Source organism: Microcebus murinus, chromosome 20 (genome assembly GCF_040939455.1).
Source record: "Microcebus murinus isolate Inina chromosome 20, M.murinus_Inina_mat1.0, whole genome shotgun sequence".
NCBI lineage: Eukaryota > Metazoa > Chordata > Mammalia > Primates > Cheirogaleidae > Microcebus > Microcebus murinus.
In genome coordinates, this window is record NC_134123.1 from 25,436,248 (window position 1) to 25,458,915 (window position 22,668).

Below are 22,668 nucleotides of genomic sequence, written 5' to 3' on the forward strand. Positions count from 1 at the left end.
TGGGACCCTCCCATATCTCATCCTATGTGTCTTTCTTTTTAGCTAACCCTGATATGTGTCCTTTATAATAAAACTTGAATTGCAACTATCATGCTTTCTCCGAAGTTCTGAGAGATGGTCTAGTGAATTATTGAATATGAAGGGGTAGTAGAAACCTCCAAGTTGTAGCCAGTTGGTCAGAAGTACAGAAGGCTTCAGGAATAGTCCTAAATAATAATAGTCCTAAGTAGTCCTAATAGTCCTAAATTAGCAGCTGGTGTCTTAAGTGAGGGCAGTTTTGTGGGGACTATGTCCATAACCTTTGAAATTTAACCTAACTCTAGGTAGTTAGTGTCAGAATTCATTGCACCCACCCACTTGTTCCTGGTAGTGGTTTTATAATCCTCTACAGTCCTATTTGTTTGGAGAGCAATTTAAATCACGAAGCTTCAATTCAAAAGAAAGAAGACAGTAGCATTCCTAACAGAATATATTGCTCTGCAAGCACTCCCATTTCCATAATGCTCTCCATCTGGGCGTGGAATCAAAGGAGGGAATAGGCCAAGCCCCAATTCTATCCTTAGTCTTTTTTTATTTTTTTTATTTTTAAGAAACTCCTGGAATTGATATATCCTTAGTCTTTTATAACTTTGTACCACCAAACGACCCATCCTCCGGATCTCAGATCACACACGTATCTGCAAATAGGACTGTGGGGATAGAAGAGCTCGTGATCAATAAGTACCCACTGGCTTGCTGAACCACCATGCCTGCCATTCATAGGCCAGAATCAAAGCAGAAGTCTTCCTAAGTACAAAAAAACATGGGTCAAGAGCATCACCTGAGGGAGTCTGGCCACTGGTCCTCTGGAATACTGCTCAGAAGCTTCTGAAATGATCTAAAGAGTTCCACTTTGCTGATTCGGGATCTGTTTGGGAAAAAAGGCAAAAACAGTATATTAAGTGTCTATAATGTACCAGGTCCCTATCAAAGAAACCAGGCTTCACATGGTGTATAGAGTTGAATGCCTGTATCCAGAATACGAGAATCACCTGTATTTGGCAAGGAGAACATCTAGACCAGCATGTCTGATCAGGCTGAGGTACCAAAACAAATTTCATCTTAAGAAATGTCATCACCAGTGGAATCATTAAAGTGACAAATTCAACAGGGTACACTGAAGCGCAATTACTAAATCTTGCCCCAGGCTATCTGGAAGACACTTTTGGCTACCTCCTTTCAAGGGAGCCGGCCTCCATGGGTAATAATGTTCACAAGAAATGAAGAACTTTGTTTCAGATTTGAATGCTGTTCCCTTTGTAAACTGTAGTTACAAAGTCCACTTGGATAAGCCCCCTGAGGCAGAATCTCCAGACTCCCCCTGTGGGCATCATGGGCCTTTGCTCCCAAACAACCAACTTCTTGATGGAGGCCATGGTTTATAATACTTAAGGAAGTGAGTGTTGATTTTTTATGAGCCCAGAGAGGCCTTCTTGGTTTCTGTTCATCCATGCCAAGGGTGGCCTTGATTGTATGGGCTGCCTTTCTTTCCCTCTTGTACACAACTCATGAGCTACATATAGAAATCAGGAAATGCTCTGTGTGCCAACAATGTACAGTCTCCTCTTTACAGACCATATCCTGCATCGTTGTAGCAAACTGTATCCTCAGCATAGACACAGTGGACATAACTGGTATACATGAAACAGGGAATTATATGGTCTACCAAAAAGCTTCCTTACTTGGCTGGGACCTAACCTATATCAGCAATCACTGCTTAAAAGGGAACCTTGAACCCTCACCCACTGCTTAATTGTGCTGGAGTGGCTGCTGGCACTCAGGAATATAAAAATGCTTTAACATGAAAACAAAGCAAAAGCTAATGGAACGTTCATGAACAGATTAAATAAGAAAAATAATATAATTATGAGAAAAATATATGCAGAAAAAGCATTTGGTAGAATTCAATATCCTTTGAGTAATTTAAAACCTTCTAGCAAACTAGGACTAGGGAAGATAGTACTTAAATTCATAAAGGGTATCTATAAAGAAACTACAGCAAACGTATGTCCTTAAAATCAGGAGTAAGACAAAGAAGAGCACTTGTTTTCATTCAACATTATACAGAAGGTTCTGATAAGATAAAAAAAAGAAAAAAGAAAAAGGAATAAAGATTGAAAAACAAAAACCAAGTCATTACTTGCTGATGATTGCAATATTGTCAGTTCTAGTCTGCATAGTAAGACAAGAAAAAGAAATAAAAGGAATTGAGGGCGGGGCACGGTGGCTCAGGCCTGTAACCCTAGCACTCTGCAAGGCCGAGGCGGGTGGACTGCTCGAGGTCAGGAGTTCGAAACCAGACTGAGCAAGAGCAAGACCCCATCTCTACTATAAATAGAAAGAAATTAATTGGCCAACTAATATATATAGAAAAAATCAGCCAGGCATGGTGGCACATGTCTATAGTCCCAGCTACCTGGGAGACTGAGGCAGAAGGATCACTTGAGCCCAGGAGTTTGAGGTTGCTGTGAGCTAGGCTGACACCATGGCACTCATTCTAGCCTGGGCAACAAAGTGAGACTCTATCTCAAAAAAAAAAAAAAAGAATTGAGGATTGGAAAGGAAGAAACACCACAGTTTTCCCTTCAACAACACGAGATTTAAACTGTGTGGTAGCACTTATACATGTCTTTTATTCCACTGCAGCCACCCGAGATAGCAAGACCAACCCCTCTGCTTGCTCTTCCTCCTCAGCCTACTCAATGTGAAGATGACAAGAATGAAGAAGACCTTCATGATGATCTATTTCCATTTAATGAGTAGCAAATATATTTTCTCTTCCTTTTGATTTTCTTTTTCTTTCTTTTTGTGAGAATCTCATTCTGTTGCCCGGGTGAGTGCCATGGCGTCAGCCTAGCTCAAAGCAACCTCACACTCCTGGGCTCGAGCGTTCCTCTGGCCTCAGCCTCCTGATAGCTGGGACTATAAGGGCATGCCACTACACCTGACTAATTTTTCTATTTTTAGTAGAGACAGGGGTCTCACTCTTGCTCAGGCTGGTGTTCAACTCCTAAGCTCAACCAATCCCACCTTGGTCTCCCAAACAGAGTGCTAGGATTACAGATGTGAGTCACTGCACCCAGCCCCTTATGATTTTCTTAATAACATTTTTTTCTCCAGTTTAATTTGTTGTAAGAGTACATATATGGCACAGATTACATATAAAATATATGTTAATCAACTGTTTATCTTATTGGTGAGGTTTATGGTCATTAGTGGGCTACTGGAAGTTAAGTTTTTGGGAAGCCAAAAGTTACATGCAGAGTTTTGACTGGATTTGTCCCAAGTCACCCGGATAACAAGACAGCTAAGGACTGGGAACTTATTAGAACATGAGGAACTCCCAATGAGATAACACTGACATATAGGGACAAGCTGGATAAAAGCACCATAGGAATTTGGAGAAAAGAAAATTTTAAACCAGAAAACAGTGGTGGTAAAGCTGGACTTTTAAAGCAAAAGAGGGTATGGACTCACAGCAAAGAAAAGCATTTCAGTTCTGAGCAACGCAGCAAACAGAAGTCACTGTTAGCCAGGGCTGGGGGGTGGACAATATGAAGAGCTGCGAGGCTGAGGCTGCGACTGACAACAGAGACAGCTCAACAGGCAACACGTGGTCTCTGTCCCTCATGACCTGCTCTGCTCAAATACTGTGGTCTGTGGCTGATAGTTGATTTCCTAAGAAGTACAAAAGATGAACTGAAACCAGGGAGGTTCCTAGGGAAAAACTGGTCCAAAAATCTGTGCCCCCACCAATTTTGTAAATATTATTAAATTCAACAGCCTAGGCTGCCACGAGGTAGGCAGGGTCTGCCGTCTAGGCCATCTGAACCCTGGCAGTTATCAGCTGTGAAGAAGAAAACCTTTTGTAAAAAAATTCTAAAATAGATGTAAGTTGAGTTTTGTTATTGTTTGTTTTGAGGCATGCAAATACACATCAAAAAAGAAAATAAATCCATCTGTAAACTTTCATTACAAATGCAACTTTTTATAAGGGCATGATAAAGAAATGGAAAGGCAACTTACAGTAAAAATCTATAAACTATGGGAGTGCTACAAGAGTAACAGTGGTGGCAGCTAAATCCAGACTGAGATGGAAACAAACACCTTTGGTGGAGAGGCCACTCCCCTGAATCCCCTCCCACCCCTGGGCTATTCTAGACCACCTCTAGCTGATTGGAGGGAAAAGCAGGGTGAGGAGATTGGCCAAGCATATATAAAGAGATACCCATAAGGCAGATGCATGAACCTCCTGGGATAAAACCTGAACTTCTCATGTCCAGCAGCTCACAAGCTCTGCTCTTCAGTAAAAGCCAATCTGAACATGTTTCTAGGTGCCCTTTTTGCCAGTACAATCACTGTGGAGTTTCATAAATGGTTCTTGAGTTCCAACCCTGACCTATTAAACCAGAAATCCCTAGTGGTAAAACCCAAGAAAGTACTCTTTTAAAAATCTCCCCAGGGAAAACAATAGTCTTTCCAAAAAATGGTGCTGGGACAACTGTATATCCTGTCCACATGCTAAAGAATGACGTTGGACTTCTTCCTCATACTGCATAGAAAAACTAACTCAAAATGGATCAAAGTCTTAAACATAAGAGCTAAAAGTATAAAACTATTAGAAGAAAATATAGAATAAATCTTTGTGACCTTGGATTGGGCAATGGTTTCTTAGATACAACACCGAAAGCACAACCAACCAAAGGAAAAAAAAGATACAAAAATATGACTTAATCAAAATTTAAAACTTTTGTGCTGTAAAGCTGTGGTCCCCAAAGCCTGCGGGCCTGCACACCAGTACCAGTCTGGGGCCGGTTAGGGACCTAGGAACCAGACCGCACTGTAGGAGGTAAGCAGTGGGGCTAGTGAGTGAAGTTTCATCTGTATTTACAGCCACTCTCCATTACTCGAATCACCACCTGAGCTCTGCCTCCTGTCAGATCAGCAGGGGCATCAGATTCTCATAGGAGTGTGAACCCTACTGTAAACTGTACATGTGAGGAGATCCAGGTACCGAATTCCTTATGAGAATCTAAGGCCTGATGATCTGAGGTGGAGCTGAGGTCGTGATGCTAGCGCTGGCGAGTGGCTGCAAATACAGATTATTCCTAGTATAGAGGTTTGACTGCATAATAAATCAATTGCCTGCAGACTCATATCAAAACCCTATCAGTGAGTGGCAAATGACAATGTAATAATACAAATGAAGTGCACAATAAATGTAGTACACTTGAATCATCTGAAAACCATCTCTCCACCAGCCCAGTCCAGGAAAAATTGTCTTCCATGAAACCAGTCCCTGGTGCCAAAAAGGATGGGGACCACTGCTTTAGAGGACATTATCAAAAAGTGAAAAGACAACCCACAGAACTGAAGAAAATATCTGCAAATCATATCTGGTAAAGGACTAGTATCCAGGATATATAAAAGCTTGCTACTCAACAACAAAAACACAGGTATACCAATTAACAAAATGAGCAAAGGACTTGAATATATATTTCTTCAAAGTAGACAGAAAAATGGTTAATAAGTACATAAAAAGGGCCGGGCGCGGTGGCTCACGCTTGTAATCCTAGCTCTCTGGGAGGCCGAGGCGGGCGGATTGCTCAAGGTCAGGAGTTCAAAACCAGCCTGAGCAAGAGCGAGACCCCGTCTCTACTATAAAATAGAAAGAAATTAATTGGCCAACTGATATATATATAAAAAATTAGCCGGGCATGGTGGCGCATGCCTGTAGTCCCAGCTACTCGGGAGGCTGAGGCAGAAGGATCGCTCGAGCCCAGGAGATTGAGGTTGCTGTGAGCTAGGCTGACGCCACGGCACTCACTCTAGCCTGGGCAACAAAGCGAGACTCTGTCTCAAAAAAAAAAAAAAAAAATAAGTACATAAAAAGATGCTCAACATCATTAGGGAAATGCAAATCAAAAAATCATAATGAGATACCACTTCACACTCACTAGAATGGCTACAATAAAAAAAGTGTTTAAAGGATACAGGGTAATTGGAACTCTCATATATTGTTTTTTGGAATGTAAAATGGCATAACTGCTAAGGAAAATCGTTTAGCAGTTCCTCAAAAAGTTAAACATATGGTTACCATATGACTTAGCAATTCCACACCTAGGTATACCCAAGAAAATGGAAAACATATCTACTCAAAAACTTGTACATCAATGTTCATAGTAGCACTATTCATAAAAGCCAAAAAGTGAAAGCAATCCAAACATCCATCCAGAAATGATATAAGTTGGATGTTTGTCCCCTTCAAACCTCATGCTGAAATCTGACCCCCAATGTTGGAGGTGAGAGGTATTTGGATCTTGGGGATGGATTCCTCATGAATGGCTTGGTGTTCTCCCCAAGTTAATGAGTGAGTTTTTACTCTATTAGTTTGTGAAAAAGCTGGTTGTTCAAAAAGCCTGAGCACCTCCTCCTCCTCTCTTTTGCTCCCTTCTCTTGTCCTGTGACACCTTGCTCTGCCTTCGCATTCTGCCATGAAGAAAAGCTTACTAACGCCCTTACCAGAAGCAGATGCTAGTGCCATGTTCTCGTACAGCCTACAGAACCATGAACCAAATAAACCTCTTTTCTTTATAAATTATCCAGTCTCAGGTATTCCTTTATAGTGACACAAAATGGATTAAGACAAAAAATGAATAAACAAAATGTGGTATACACAATGGAATATTATTCAAGCCATGAAAGTAGTACCACACGCTACATCATGGATATACCTCCAACATAGTATGCTAAGTGAAAGAAGCTAGATACAAAAGGTCACATATTATATTTTTCCAATTATATGAACTGTCCAGAATAGACAAATCCATGAATAAAGTAAATTAAGTAAATTAGAGGTTTCCAGGAGCTGAAGAGAGAGGGAGGGGTGGGCAGTGACTGCTAATGAATACTGGTTTTCTTTTTGGAGTGATAAAAATGTTCTGGAATTAGAGAGCGGTAAGGTGTCAGTTCACAGCCACCATTTCCTCCTGCCCCAATATGCTATACCTTGCCTGAAGGCTTCCAATTCCTTTCTTTGTTGTTCCCTGTGGAAAGCCACTGGCAGTAACATCCAATGGCTGCTCAGGAACTGCACTCCAGCTGATGGCTATGAAAAGAAAAGATTCTAGGGTTAAAACTGTTTAGTTTCCTGGGAATACCAGATATATTTTACTTTAATTATATTTTTGTTTTAGGGGCAGAGTCTCATTATATGGCCCAGGCTAGATTCAAATTCCTGGGCTCAAGCAATCTTCTGCCTCAACCTCCTGAATAGCTGGAATTATAGGCATACACCACTATGCCCAGGTCAGAAGTATTTTAATAAAAATATTTCTCTGACTCTACAGACCCATACAGCTGGATATGATGTCAGATACAATGACTACCACTTGGACACTTAGCTTCCAGAAAAAGGGTACAACAGTATAAAGTGTTTCATAATTACAACAGTTAACAATTATTGAGCATTTATTATAGGATGGACACAGAATTTCTCACTTAATCTTCATAATAACCCTGATAAATGATATTTTTCTAATCTAGAGAAACTGAGGTCAAAAGAAGATAAGTAACTTCCCAAGGGTCACACAGAACATAAAACTGACACAGTATGGGTGTCTCCAATGCCCACATTATTGACCACTTGGTGGTAAATTGCCTTCCTAGGCTTGGAGGATGCAGACTCTCCCAGGCCACTCTCAGGGGAGAAGTTACTCCAGGGCAAGTCTAACCTCAATCTCTTTCTTACCTGCCCCACAAGGAACAAGGCGGCCTGAGCTGTCAGCCCTTTTTGCCTGCACCGCACAGCGGCTGTGTTCAAATAGTAAATCAGACTGCTGTATTTTCAGTTCTTGAACTCCAAAGCCTTTGGGTAAAGCCGATACATTCTGACACCTAAATGTAAGGGAAAATGCATTCAGTTTAGGCACATGCCTAGAGAAAAACAGTATTTAGGATTGTGGACATCATCACCCCCAAGCCTTAGTGGGATTCAAAAGCCTTAGGAAGTGTGTGGATTTGTTTTTTTGTTTTATTTATTGGGGCAGAGGACAGCCCTAGATTCTAAGAACCTTATGGCTGGAGGAAGATCCATCTCCATCAGTAAGAATCAAGTCAACACACTTCTGTGACATCAGTAACACCAAACTCCATTCCTCACAGAGATTTTGAGAAACATGAAAACTTTAAACAGAAACATTAACTCGTTGGCACCTGCTTCCTAAGGAATCCTTCAAATACATCAAAACCCAAAATTATCCTATAACATAAAAGCTTCATTTCTTTCTTTTGTATCTTTTTAAAAAATCTTTATGGAGATATAGTTCACATACCATAAAATTCACCCCAAAAAGAAACCTTGAACCCATTAGCAGTCAGTTTCTATCCCCTTCTCTAGCCAACAGGAACCACTAAGCTACTATCTGTTTTTATGGATTTGCCTATTCTGGATATTCCACATAAATGAAATCATACAGTACATGGCTTCTTTCACTTACCAGGATGTTTACAAGGTTCATTCACATTGTAGCATGTGCCAGTACTCCAGTCTTTTCTATGGCTGACTCATGTTCCATTGTAGAGACATACTACATTGTGTACATCTATTCATCCACTGATGGACATTTGTCTCATTTTTTGGATATCATGAACACAGCTATGCAACATTTGTGTACAAATTTTGGTGTGTCATTTCTCTTGGATATGTACCTAGGAGTGGACTTGCTGGGTCATACCTTGGGGCTGCACATTTGACACGGGCCCACCATGCTTGCCCTGGCCATGGCTTTGCATTTGCAGCATTAATCAGGTTTGGCTGTCTCCTTTAGGAAGACCACACTTGAGTGATCACCCTTTGTCTTTTATCTTTTTTTTTTGAGTCTCGCTTTGTTGCCCAGGCTAGAGTGAGTGATGTGGCGTCAGCCTAGCTCACAGCAACCTCAAACTCCTGGGCTCAAGCAATCCTGCTGCCTCAGCCTCCTGAGTAGCTGGGACTACAGGCATGCGCCACCATGCCTGACTAATTTTTTCTATATATGTGTTAGTTGGACAATTAATTTCTTTCTATTTTATAGTAGAGACGGGGTCTCGCTCTTGCTCAGGCTGGTTTCGAACTCCTGACCTCGAGCAATCCGCCCGCCTAGGCCTCCCATAGCGCTAGGATTAAAGGCGTGAGCCACCGCGCCCGGCCTGGTTTTTTATCTTTTTAAAACTTAAAAGTAATGCTTAGGGACTTAAAAAATTTATAATAGCAATATATGTACACTGTAGAAAAATTAGAAAATAGAGTAATAACAAAGAAGAAAAAACTACCCATAATACAACTCAGAGGTAATTATTATTAATACCTTGGTGTACATCCTTCTATAATTTTTCTATGTGTAGATGTACTGTAAGACCAAAATGAGCTCATTTTATCTTCTAAACTGCTCTTAAATGTTATGAATATGTTCCCACATTAAATATTCATCAATATTATTTTAAAAAACACTTATAATTTCCTATTGCTGGGCATTTCAAGTGTTCCCTTTTTCTTTTCTTAAATTACTATACACAAAGATAAATGTTTGAATACTTTCTTAATTATATCCTTAGAAAAAATTCTTAGAAGTACAACTGCTGGATCAAAAGGTATGGAGATTTTAAGGCTCTTTGGACATACTCTCAGACTGCCTTTGAGAATGACTGTTCCAATTCAACCCTCTCTCCCTGCCCTCTCACCTCTCAATCAGTGCTCTCTGCATGGCCTCCTGGCTATATGGGCACCTCCCAATGACTACAGCTGTCAGGTAGATGGGCTCTTCCAGGAAGTGTGTCAGCAGTGCCCCTTGGCATCCAAGGACATTCCATCGGGCCACCTTGTCACTGCAGGACATGGAGCTAGTCCTATCTCCCCGGCCTGGCTTTACCCGGAGCAGCCCCACCTGGTGATATGCAGCACCAGGCTGCCCTGAGTCTCCAGCTTCTCCAGGCACACACTTGGCTCCAGTTCTATGAACGTCCACTACTTGGGCACCACTGAGGGCTATTCTGGTGACAGAGGCCAGGTTTGAGCTGCTGACAGCTGGTGGGATTTGGCCACTCTCCTGTTTGCTACAACTCTGACGATCAGCTGCACCACTGGCAATCTCCCTGGCAGGAGTTCCAAGCTCAAGCCTCATCTTTTTGGTTATAGGACTGTCAAGGTCTTCACGTTTCTTTTTATTTTCAGGAGCTTCCAAGTTACTTCTGGCTTCCACCGATGGGTTGTTGGCCCAATCTCTGCTGACAGGACAGCAAGGCTGATCTTCAAACTCAAGCATTGGAATGATGGAGGCATCCCCACCTGCAGGAGGATAAACCCCTTAAACAGGTGGTTCTCAAAGTGAGGCTCCTGGACCAGCCACAGTGGCATCTCCTGGGAACTTATTAGAAACACAAACTCTTGGGACTCACAGTAGACCTGATGAATCAGAAACTCTGGAAGTAGAGCCCAGCAGTCTGTGTTTTAATGAGCTCTCCAGGTGACTGTGATGCAAGCCCAAGTTTGAGAACTACTGCCTTAAACAAAGATCAATCTATTCTCCCAGCTGACCTGAGATGAATTAAGATCACAGGCCCAAATTTCCCTAATAAGAATCCTCTGGAGCTCTTGTTGAAGACTCCAAGCCCAGACCCAGTGAGTTGGAATTTCCGGGGAAGGGTCTAGAAAACTAAATATTTTAACAAAGGTCCCAGGTAATCCTTATCACTAGGAAGCTTTGGAAATACTGGTTTAGACCAAGGTTTCTCAACCATTGCACTAATGACAGTTTAGACCAGATAATTTCTTTCTTTCTTTTTTCTTTTTAATAAAAATGGGGTCTTGTTCTTGCTCAGGCTGGTCTGGAACTCCTGACCCCAAGCAATACTCCCACCTTGGCCTCCCAGAGTGCTAGGGTTACAGGCATGAGCCACCAAGCTCGGCCCTAAACCAGATCATTCTTTGCTGTGGGGGCTGTCCCCCACATTATAGTACATTTAGCAGTATCCCTGGTCTCTACCCACTAGATGCCAATAATACCCCCTACTCTGACAATCAAAATGTCTTCAGATGTTGCCAAATGCCTCCTGGGGAATAAAACTGTCCTAGTTGAGAATCACCGGTTTAGAATGAGCAAGGCTTCCCAAGTGCATTTTGTGGAATGCTATTCCATAAGATGCCTTGGAAAACGAAAGTGGGTGATTTGTTTCATAGTTAAATAAATTTGGCATTCCTTAAAATGTCCCTATCTTGAATATTTTATGATGCATAGCTCTACAGTGAAGACTCTGCTATAAATTACATACTTAGTCTAAACCAATGCTTCCCTGTGCTAGTTTAACAATTTCTGATCTACGACTCTGTGCTTAAAAGGAACCAAAGAAAACCAGAGGTCAGTAAAAAGCACAGCTCTCCCTTGAGAAAACAGCTATTTTTTCAAACACTAACCTAATGTGTGTTGCTTTTCTAAAGTGTGTAAATAATACATCTGTACTCTTTATAACCTAAGAGTGGGAAAGGCAAGAGATACAGAAGTAGGAAAGTTGCTAGTAAGGCTGGCTGGCTGACTTCCAGAAACCTCACAAGGTGACAGCGACTTTGGAGAATTCACCAGGGTCCACCTACCACACTGCAGGCTCAGAGATATGATCTTGACAGAATGCCCGAACTTGAGAGGCTGACTCATGTTAATATAACTCACAAGAAAGAGTACAAAGTAGCTAACCCAGGTACCAAGTTATTAATTAATAATGAGAAGTAAATGCCAAGGAAACCAGAGAGTCACATTCTCTAGACAGCATTCTTTCTGCAGATAAGCCATGGGAGACATTATATTTTATAAGATTACCAGCAAAATTTCCAGAAGATTTTATAGGATGAATGGAGGGTTGTCTACTTTTTATTCCATCACATAAGATCTTCAAAAATCCAAATTACCATGATTTAAAAAAAATCTCGTAATCTTTACATTGAAAGAAATTAGTTTTCAAAAACTCCCGAGTCTTGATTTTTCTAATTTCTTCATGGACTCTTCTCACAGATCAGCACACATCTGTGGATCACTGATGTATGGAGTCTGATTAGTCCATCAGGCTGTAATCCCTGGATGTATCTGTCTCCATAATAAGACAGTGCCTGTCAATGGCATCACCTAGGCCCTGGATACTCGGTGTGGTCCACAGACCAGCACCTCTGGCATCCCCTGGGAACTGGTTAGAAATGCAGAACCTCAGGCCCCACTACAGACCTTCTGAATCTGCATTTTAATAAGCTCCCCTGGTAATTCACGTGCATATTATAGTTTGAGAAGTAATGACTGAGAAACATCTTCTGGCCCTTGGACCAGGGCACCACTGCTAATAATGGAGCATGAATAAGCCCTGCCTACTTCTGTCATTTCTCTGGTCTTCAACTCTTTTTTTTTTATTCTATTTTTATTTTTACTGCAAAAGCCTTGTGAATGGTCTTCAACTCCTTACCAATTCTTTTCCTATATTCATTCTTTCTTAAGCTATATCAATATTTTCAATTTGAGTTACAATCCAATCTTGACAACTATTCTGTTTCTTTATAGTGATTACCTACCTCTTCTCTAATTGCATGTGTTAAAGTTTAATAATCAGAGAACAACCCTTATTTCAAAGTTTTTAGGGTAAGGAAATTTTGCTGCCATCTGAGTTGTCTACAAAAGGTAAGAATTATTTTTAATTTTCAAGAAATTGAAAAACAGATGATAGAAATGATCCCTTAGGCTAGGTCTAGTCTTCCTGCTTTAGGCAACCACAACACCTGACCATCCTCTTATAACTCAAGAAAATTTACCCTCAGCATGACTGCCTACACTGACTTTATAGGGATAAGCAATATGCTAGTCTTATTCACTGTTGCATAATCAGTATGTCATATTGTGCCTGACAAGTAGTAGAAAATATCTGTTCTAGCCAGGCTCGGTGGCTCACGCCTATAATCCTAGCACTCTGGGAGGCCAAGGCGGGAGGACTGCTTGAGGTCAGGAGTTCAAGACCAGCCTGAGCAAGAGCGAGACCCTGTCTCTACTAAAAATAGAAAAAATTAGCTGGGTGTGGTGGTGCATGCCTGTAGTCCCAGCTACTCAGGAGGCTGAGGCAGGAGGATTACTTGAGCCCAGGAGTTTGAGGTTGCTGTGAGCTAGGCTGATGCCATAGCACACTAGCCCGGGCGAGACTATGTCCCAAAAAAAAAAAAAAAAAGAAATCAATGAATGAATGAAATGAATTTTAGGGTAAGTTACTATAGTAGGACTTTGGACTTCTAAGCCCCATTGTTGGTTTCACATCTTGTGGGTTTTCAGCCTTAAGCTTCCTAATCCTCATTCTGAGAACTGAGTAATAGCACCAGTGATACTATGCACCCCCCACCTCCATCCTCTGCCTTCCCCTTAGTAGAAAAGTGACTAGGTACACCAGCCTGTCCACAAAACAGCACTGTCAACAGTTGTAGCTACACTTCAGCCAGAAGTGATTTTTTTTGAGAAACATCTATAGATAAGACAAACATAAGGAAGTAGTCCATGTAACAGTAAAGGCTTGAATATACTTACAGGGTGTATGGCTGGAGAAAAACACAAAGAAGAGGTCTGATCTAAGTCTCCACAGTCCTCTTTGCGTTCCTGGGACAAAGATACTATCCTCTTTCAGGGTGGCTGCCAATTGGAGCTGATGGAGAAGGTACCTAAGGGTTTCAAGAGGTAATCAGAATGAACAACCAATCTCCCAGGTAAAGAGAAAGATTCTGGTTGAGTGATTACTAAGAGTTACTGGCCGGGCGAGGTGGCTCACACCTGTAATCCTAGCACTCTGGGAGGCCGAGGCGGGCAGATCACTCAAGGTCAGGAGTTCGAAACCAGCCTGAGCAAGAGTGAGACCCCCGTCCCTCTTAAAAATAGAAAGAAATGAATTGACCAACTAAAAATATATATACAAAAAATTAGCCAGGCATAGTGGCACGTGCCTGTAGTCCCAGCTATTTGGGAGTCTGAGGCAGTAGGATCGCTTGAGCCCAGGAGATTGAGGTTGCTGCGAGCTAGGCTGACACCACAGCACTCACTCTAGCCTGGGCAACAAAGTGACAAAGTGAGACTCTCTCTCAAAAAAAAAGGCCGGGCGTGGTGGCTCACGCCTGTAATCCTAGCACTTTGGGAGGCCGAGGCGGGCAGATTGCTCAAGGTCAGGAGTTTGAAACCAGCCTGAGCGAGACCCTATCTCTACCAGAAATAGAAATAAATTAATTGACCAACTAAAAATATATATACAAAAAATTAGCCGGGCATGGTGGCGCATGCCTGTAGTGCCAGTACTCGGGAGGCTGAGGCAGTAGGATCGCTGAGCCCCGGAGATTGAGGTTGCTGTGAGCCAGGCTGACGCCACGGCACTCACTCTAGCCTGGGCAACAAAGTGAGACTCTGTCTCAAAAAAAAAAACAAAACAAGAAAGAAAGAGTTACAGTGGACTAATGGGATTGGTAGTAATTTAGAATTGTGAGAATGACATAGAGCTCTGAGTCTCAAAGTGTGGCCCCTGCAGTAACATTACTTGAGAATTTGTTAGAAATCCTATTTCTCAGGCTCCACCTGGATCTGCTGAATCAGAGTCTCTGCAGGTGGGCCCAGCAATCTGAGTTTTAACAAATGCTCCAGGTGATTCTGATGCACACTCAAGTTTGAGAACCACTTATCTAGACCACAGGGCTACTCAAAGTGTAGTTCACAGACTGACATAATGGTATCACCTGGGAGCTTATTAGAAATGCAAATTCTGGGGTCCCTACCCAGACCTGCTGAATCAGTCTCTCTCGGGATGTGGTTTTACCTTTGGAAACTCCTCCTGGCTATGACCTCAGCATGGCTATCATTGAGGATGTCTCCTGCGGCAAAGACAGGACAGCAGATGAAGATTTATGGAAGCTGGAGATGCCATTGTTTCTAGAAGCAGAACACAGCAGTCCCCCCAGACCCAGGATGGGCATGTAGCTCCTGGGAAGGCTTTGTCAGAAAGTATCACAATCATTAATGACCATGTATTTACAGCAGGATTTCTCAACTCAGCACTGTAGACATTTTAGGACAGAAAATTCTTTGTTGTGGGGAGTCTTTTCTGTACATTGTAGGCTGTTTAGCAGTTTTCCTGGCCTCTATCCACAAGATGCCAACAGCACTTCTCTCCCAGTTGTGACAACTAAAAATGTTTCCAGATATTGCCAAATGTCCCTTGGGGGTACAAAATTGCCCCCAGTTGAGAATCACTGAATTATAGAAAAATCTTTATCTGGAGGACAGGAGTACAGATCTTTTGTACCCTGATATAATACTTGTGCTCAAGGCAATACAATTCCATCCATAGTGGTCCTGGAACAGCTTCCTCACATACAGGAGGCAAGGCTAGGAGGATGGGGGAAGCAAACTCAAAGAGGAACCTGCTAACTGGAAGCAGGTTCCTTAGGATCCCAGATCTCTAAAGGATTCCCATATCCTTCTTGGTGCCAAAAGCTCCATTTAATTCAAGGTTGATTGCTGGGGTTTCAGATGCTACTCAAGCTGCATCCTCTACCTGCTTTAGAGCCCCAAAGCCTTCCAGACCTAATATGGAATACTTAATCCCAGGGAGCCTGTGGTTAAGAGGATGAAAATACTGGCTAGCTTTTAGTTTACTCAGTATGTTCTGAGCCGGCATTGTGGTTCACTCCTGCAATCCCAGCAACTAAGGAGGCTGAGGCCAGAGGATCTCTTGAACTCAAGGGCTCCAGGCTGCAGTGAGCTATGATTATGCCCGGGCTACAGAATGAGACCCCATTTCAAAACAAAACAAAACAAAAAATGAAAGAAAAAAAAAAGCAGGTTTTAAATGAATATTGTCCTTTACTGTCCTTCTCAGTAGAGTGATAGTTAGACCCCCACCCATACTTACCACTCTTCCTCATTTTGGACTGGCCTATGCATTTCGTTCCTGTTCCCATTGAGACAACTTCCTTTGTCACTGAGGGGAAAATATGAAATCATTAAGGGGGCTCTCAGAGGCTGAATGTTCCCCAGCGCTGAGTTTAAATCTGTCTGCACACTCCTCCAGAGGATTCCCACAGGTTGACTCCACAAAGGACTGAGGTTCTTGCAGGTGGTCTCCCACCATCAGGACTACTGCGCCACCTGGTGGAAACCGAGAAAATATGCCTAACATCTTAGTTTACATCCTGGTCATGACTGTCCTTGCCAAGTATAGCAGAGTACAATTTTCATCTCCGACAGGAAGGGGGAGTGTTCCAAGAAGAAGTCTCACCTTGTGCTGGCTTATCAGGAATGTTGCAGGCCTGGACAGCTGGAGATTGTATCTTTACCACAGCTGCCAATAATGTCCACTCACGGTTTGGCTCAGGCTTCCCTTGCTTTGGCAGCCTGATCCCATAGTGCTCATAGCACAGTTGAGCAATCTCATTTGCGGTCCACATGGTCTGGTGTTGAGGCCCTGGTCAAAAACCACAACCATGAGAAGTATGGCAAGGAGAACCAGTTCACAATACTATATAGCTTTGTACCAGTGCTTTCGAATGTTGCCCAACTGTGTTCAGACTGAGGTTTCTCTATCTGGAACATTTTATGGATCATTTTCTCCTACTACTTCCCTGCCTCTGTTTCATCTTTAATAAAAGATCAAAGAAACCCCAAATCTCACCAACCCCAGAAGACACTCTATTTCTTCAAGTTGTTTTTTTTAGAAGTTAGATATCTGACACATTTCTAATGAATGTGAATCTTCTACTTAACACAAAAGCATGAGAGGGAAGTGTCCTCCCTATTGCAATTTTCATTTGGAAACAGTATGTAAAGTGCCGCAGTCCTCACAATACAAGGCTTATCTTTCCGGACAGATGTTCTTTTCTGTCCTCTTTTTCAGGCATTTTATTTTTCCCTCCTTTACCCCAAAGCAGAGTAGTTCTCTACCTCCCTCTAGTGGTAATAAAGCCCCACTGAGACTCCTCACCAGTCAAGTGTTCTCACAGGAGTTGTGCTTCAGGGTGTGCGTTTTGCATTCGCCCTTGCTGGGTTCTAATTTCGGCTTTGCCACAGATTAACTGTGTGATACTGGATAGATGACTTAACCTGTCTGTGTCTAACTTTCTTAATCTGTTAGAGACAATAACAGTATCTAACCTATTGGTGTTACTGTGAGGATTAAATACTTATAAAAAGCAATTGCTATAATACTGAGCATAAGGCCGGGTGCAGTGGCTCACGCCTGTAATCCTAGCACTCTGGGAGGCCGAGGAGGGCAGATTGCTTGAGGTCAGGAGTTCGAAACCGGCCTGAGCAAGAGCGAGACCCCCGTCTCTACTATAAATAGAAAGAAATTAATTGGCCAACTAATATATATGGAAAAAATTAGCTGGGCATGGTAGCGCATGCCTGTAGCCCCAGCTACTCAGGAGGCTGAGGCAGCAGGATTGCTTGAGCCCAGGACTTTGAGGTTGCTGTGAGCTGGGCTGAGGCCACGGCACTCACTCTAGCCTGGGCAACAAAGTGAGACTCTGTCTCAAAAAAAAAAAAAAAAAAAAAAAATCGAGCATAATTAATGCCAACTGTGATTAATATTATAAGAAATAACATTTAATTATTTTCCTGGTTAATTTGCCTTGAGCTACTTAGAGGTTGGGGGTGTGAAGCACGGGAAGGGAGGCAGAGGATTATAATGAGCATCTAAAGCCATGAATAATAAAACCATTAAGCAAACCAGGCCTGAAAGAGGCCTAAGATACTCTGCTGGAAACTCTTCCATTCTTGGCTCTATCAATGCTCATTACATACATCCCGACTTCATGTGGACTCAATTATATTAAAAACTTCTTAGCAGATAAGATCATATGGTGATGGACTAAGCACTGCATTAGTGATGTACTAAACATAGCTAAGCACTGTAGAACAAAATTAAAAAAAAAAGGCTTTCCTGAGCCCCAATTCATGTAGCTTCTGAAAGGTATTTATACAATAAGCACCCCTTACACTGCAATGTGCAGGCCTGCTAATATAGTAAATGGTAATGGTAAATCAAACCATAGTGATTTAAAACAAAAATCTGCCAGGAACTGACAAACTGTGACTTGAAAGTCAGAGAACCAGCAGAAATCTCGCGTCACTCGGAACAAAGTAAAAACATGGGAGGTCCCAGAATCTTTGTTCGAAAGACTCACCTCTCATTTCCAGAGAAGCATCACAAGGCATATTTTATTAAGGCAGATACCCTGCCATCAACCTGAAATTAAACCAGAGGTGCATATAACAAACTATAATTGCTAAGGAGGGTAAAAGTTGCCAAAAGAAACGATGATTCCCTAAGAGGAAGCAGTCCAGAACGACATCATCTCCTTTTAGGTAGCTGAGCATGTACAGTTGTTGCAATGAACAAATGTTTTGATACACTGGGTCCCTTATAATTCAAGCCTTCACCCCCTCCTAGATCTTGAAAAACTTCTTGAAGAACTTCTTCATATGAAATAACAGTTAAACGGGCAACTCTGTGCCCACAAGACCACATCTTATAAAAGTCGCAACAAGCTGAAGAACCTAATTTCTTTTCAAGGAAAAGTCAAGTCAGCTGGGGAAGGAGAAAAGACTTTAGGGATGCTCGGAGGAGCGGAAGCCCACTTTATCTGGCCCCCTTCCTAAATACTTCCGAAAGCAGTGCCCTTCTCAGCCTCGGGTGGGGTCCTGATTCCGCCAGTTAGAGGGCGGGAGGCGCGAGGCAAGACTGGGGCCGTGAAGTAGGGAAGATGTGAGCGCCTGACTCACTGAGACATTTGGCTTGCCGCTGCGAGGCCACCCACCCTGTACTCGCCCGCCGCAAGAGCTCTTCACGCGGCGGCTGTTGACATTTCCAGGCGTGGAGCGGCACTTTCCCACGTGACACGCGTCCGGGAAGACACGGTCCTCTTCCCACGCAAAGCCGACTCCACAAAGTCAGACCCGAGGCACCGAACCCTGGGGGTCCCCTGGCCGCGCCACCCCAACACCATGCGAACACTCCACTCCCACCTCAGCAACGCACGCTTCCGGGCGAAGAAACTGAGCGCGGGTTGCGAGGCGGACGTGACGTCACAAAGCGACTGCTCCTCCCAGGTTCCGCCCCAGGGCGCGCAACGCACGCTGGCCCTTGTAGTCCTTGGGGCGCGGAGCCCGGCCGTGACACGGGTACCTGCGCTTGGAGACCACCAGCAGCCTCCGGCGACACGCTTAGCGACGCGAGAAACAGGTAGGTGGGAGCAGCCTGCTGGGTTACATACGGCTTCAAATGGAGTTATGTATCTTGGAATCCTAGTCTGAATTTCTTACTAAAACAGCGCTATTCAATAGCAATATAATTCGAACCATTTATGTAAAATTTTCTAGTTGCTACATTTCAAAGTCAAATAGGTAAAATTAATCGTAGTCATGTTTCATATCACCCTTATATCCAAAATAGTACCATTTCAAGGTGTAGTCAATATTTTTTTAAAAATTGAGATTTTTACCCTGTTTTTCGTACTAAATCTGGTGTGTATTTTAACGTTTACAATACATCTCTATTAGAACCAGCCACATCACAAGTGCTCAATAGCCACATGTAGCTAAAGTGGATATGGTAGTGCACCGCTCGGGTCTAAAGCCTTCAGATTACCAGAAATAGGTAGGATAGCTGTCTGGATATTTCAGGAACCTTTACTTCTCAAGCGTATGCCTCAATTGCTAAAGATGAGAGAATTCACTTTTTTTCTTGTTACTCCTCAAAAGTTAGAGAAGACAGCGGTGCAATTTTCTTGACCTCCTCCTTCCCTCTAGTTCCAAGGAAAAGGACCACAGCCCTCCTCCATGGGTAAGAACTCTGCTCCACATTCCTCTCCAACATTTTTAATCTGCAACTGACTCCCACTTCTGTCTTTGAAGAAACACAAATCCTAGTGGGAGTGGGGTGAGGATCATCTTCTATGGGTCTTTATCTCAGGGGCTGGTATTACCACCTATCTCGTTAAATAAACTAAAAAGTGAGTCACCTTCCTTGTTATTTCCCTTTCCTTAATCTCCACAATACAATCTGTTACTAAGTCCAACTGATCTTACTTCCTGTTACTTGAATCCACCCACTTCACTTCCATGAAAATAATCTAGTGCAAACCACTGTTATCTCCCTGCTGGATTCATAATCTCTGAACTTTCACTTTTTCTTGCCTAACTCCAGTTCATTTTCCACAGAGCTGCCAGATTAATCTTTTCAACTACAAATGTCATATCACCCCATTGCTTAAATACTTCAGTGGCTTCCCAGCAAGAGTGTATTTAATACAGACAAAATCCCACAGTAGGGCTCACACTACACCAGCCCCTTCCTGCCTCACCTTGTGATGTATTTCTTTGGGTTCCTGTTATCTAGTGTCACTGGGCTCCATTCCCCTTCCTACCACAGGGCCTTTGCCCTTGTTGCCATACCTTGGAAAGCCCTCCCCACCTTTATAGAGGTAATATCCTCAGGGAAATCTTCCCTAAGGCAGTCCATTATATTAATAATTTCTCAGCAGGTGCGGCAAGTGTAATTCGTTGTAGTTCGGTCTCCTCAGTTCCCAACCCCACCACTATCCAGCCGGTTCATGGAGAGGAGAGGTGCACTTGGCAGGTCCCTGATGAACCAAGAGAACCCTCCACCGTATCCTGACCCTGGTCCAATGGCCCCATACCCACCTTATCTACAACCATCAATGAGTCCAGGACCTGTGGGGGTACCCTACCTGCCTCCTCAGGGGTACCCTAAGGATACCGACAGTATGGCTTGGCAGGGTGGACCTCAGGAGCCTCCTAAAACCAGTGTATGTGGTGGAAGATCAAAGAGACGACCTGGGACCATCTACCTGCCTTAACAGCCTGCTGTAGTGCTCTGTTGCTGCTGTCTCTGGGCCCGCTCACCTGACCAGGCTGGCCCTCCAGCCAGCTCTGCTGCCACCTCCAATAGGTGTGCCAGTCCCCATCTCTTCTGATTGCTGTAATAAATGACTAGCTCTGCACAGAAACCTCTACTTTTAGTGCTATGGGAATCTATACATTTGTGGGGGTTGCTGCTATTTAATTCAGTGACTTGATCTTGATCTTTTTGATGTTCGAAACACATTTCTTACTGATCTTTAACCAATGTGCTAAATGATTCATTTTATTGGCCAAAGGCTTAGTTATGAAATATATATTTATGATTTTAAATTATACATTCGTAGTGGCAAAATGTAACAAACCACAGAATAATTTTTCTCTAACACCCTATAAGTTTCAATAAATTTGTCCAATTCTCAAAAAACAAAAAATTTCTCAATACCCCATGAACCCCCACCTTTCAAAGCATTTACCAGAGCTGCCATTTTATACAATTTTGGGGGGATAATTTGTTAAATATGAGCCTTTGGCCGGGCGTGGTGACTCACACCTGTAATCCTAGTACTCTGGGAGGCCCAGGTGGGCGGATAACTCAAAGTCAGGAGTTTGAAACCAGCCTGAGCAAGAGTGAGACCCCCATCTCTACTTAAAAAAAAAAAAAAAAAAAGAAATTAATTGGCCAACTAAAAATATATGGGAAAAATTGGCCACGCATGGTGGCGCATGCCTGTAGTCCCAGCTACTCATTGAGACTGAGGCAGGCGGATTGCTTGAGCTCAGGAGTTTGAGGTTGCTGTGAACAAGGCTGACGCCATGGCACTCTAGCCCAGGTAACAGAGCGAGACACTGTCTCAGGAAAAAAAAAGAGCCTTCAACCATTTGATAAGGCAATGAGGACTTTATGATCCTTCTGTCCCTTCTAGCTTACATACTGTCATATTTCCTGCCAACCCCTACATACAAGTTGCCTACTGTTGCTGCAGTTCTTTTCTATCCTCAGTCTCCTTATCATCTGCTGCTTAAACACCAGCAAGGGTGGAAATGCTCATTATTCTCTGAAGTTCGCAGTTAGGTTTCTGAACATATACATTGTTTTACCAGCTAGGGAAGCAGAAACCTGCTCTGTGAAAGTACACTGGCACCTCCCAAACTGGATGCTTGCAAAGGTTTTGCTGAGGTACAAAAGACAAGTTGTCATGTGACTCATCTGAAAAAAGGTTTTCCCAGCTGTCTTCCTGTGTAGGGGAGTAGGGGCTCCATTTTAATAGCAAGCCCTTAGACATACTTTTGTCACATTCTTAGCCCTGCTGAATTGAACTGAAAATAATGAGCAAACTTCAGACTCACTATTGAACATTCTACTATTTCCATCTGCCTGTCCAACAGGTATGCCAAATTTAATATGTCCAAAATCAAACTTCCAACCTTCCCTCTCAAACTTGTACTTCCTTCCACGTGCCTTTCAGAGGCATGTGCGATCTGGCCTCTCAATGACTCTCTGTCCTATTGGACCCTCTGCCACTCCTTAAAAACTCAGTCCTCCAGTCTGGATTGTCCTTTCCTGCAGATCTCCCCAGATTACTATCTCTTGATCTCTACTTAAATGCCACCTAGCAGAGGTCTTCCGTTCACATTTAAAATAGCACTGACTTCTCTACCTCTAAAATAGCACCTGCACCCTTACCCTGCTCCATTTTTCTTATTATGTACCATCACA

The 22,668-nt window shown here is 42.9% G+C and overlaps 1 protein-coding gene and 1 long non-coding RNA gene across 5 annotated transcripts in view; one reads left to right on the forward strand and one right to left on the reverse strand.

Moving 5' to 3' along the window:
- The window catches only part of ADAT1 (adenosine deaminase tRNA specific 1), a 23,358-nt gene extending 4,216 nt beyond the window's left edge, over positions 1–19,142 (reverse strand). Inside the window, exons 1-10 of one of the 3 annotated variants that reach the window (XM_075995803.1) lie at positions 18,887–19,140; positions 18,254–18,315; positions 16,348–16,533; positions 15,982–16,050; positions 14,887–14,941; positions 13,620–13,750; positions 9,760–10,363; positions 7,790–7,935; positions 7,048–7,147; positions 590–907 (exon numbers count right to left, since the gene is read on the reverse strand). In XM_075995803.1, the coding sequence (XP_075851918.1) occupies positions 817–907; positions 7,048–7,147; positions 7,790–7,935; positions 9,760–10,363; positions 13,620–13,750; positions 14,887–14,941; positions 15,982–16,050; positions 16,348–16,533; positions 18,254–18,284 (1,413 nt within the window). In that variant the 5' untranslated portion in view covers positions 18,285–18,315; positions 18,887–19,140 and the 3' untranslated portion in view covers positions 590–816. Of the gene's footprint in view, positions 1–589; positions 908–3,516; positions 3,718–7,047; positions 7,148–7,789; positions 7,936–9,759; positions 10,364–13,619; positions 13,751–14,886; positions 14,942–15,981; positions 16,051–16,347; positions 16,534–18,253 lie in introns of those variants that run through there. The other 2 variants (XR_012913707.1, XM_075995804.1) reach the window with 2 other exon arrangements.
- Positions 19,143–19,233: 91 nt separating this feature from the next.
- On the forward strand, positions 19,234–20,867 carry LOC105875462 (uncharacterized). 2 transcript variants are annotated; one of them, XR_001155941.3, is made up of 3 exons: positions 19,234–19,311; positions 19,878–19,911; positions 20,609–20,867. It is a non-coding gene; the product is annotated as an uncharacterized LOC105875462 (long non-coding RNA). The 2 variants fall into 2 exon arrangements; XR_001155940.3 differs by having other exon boundaries at positions 20,612–20,867.
- The last annotated feature ends 1,801 nt before the right edge of the window (positions 20,868–22,668 follow it).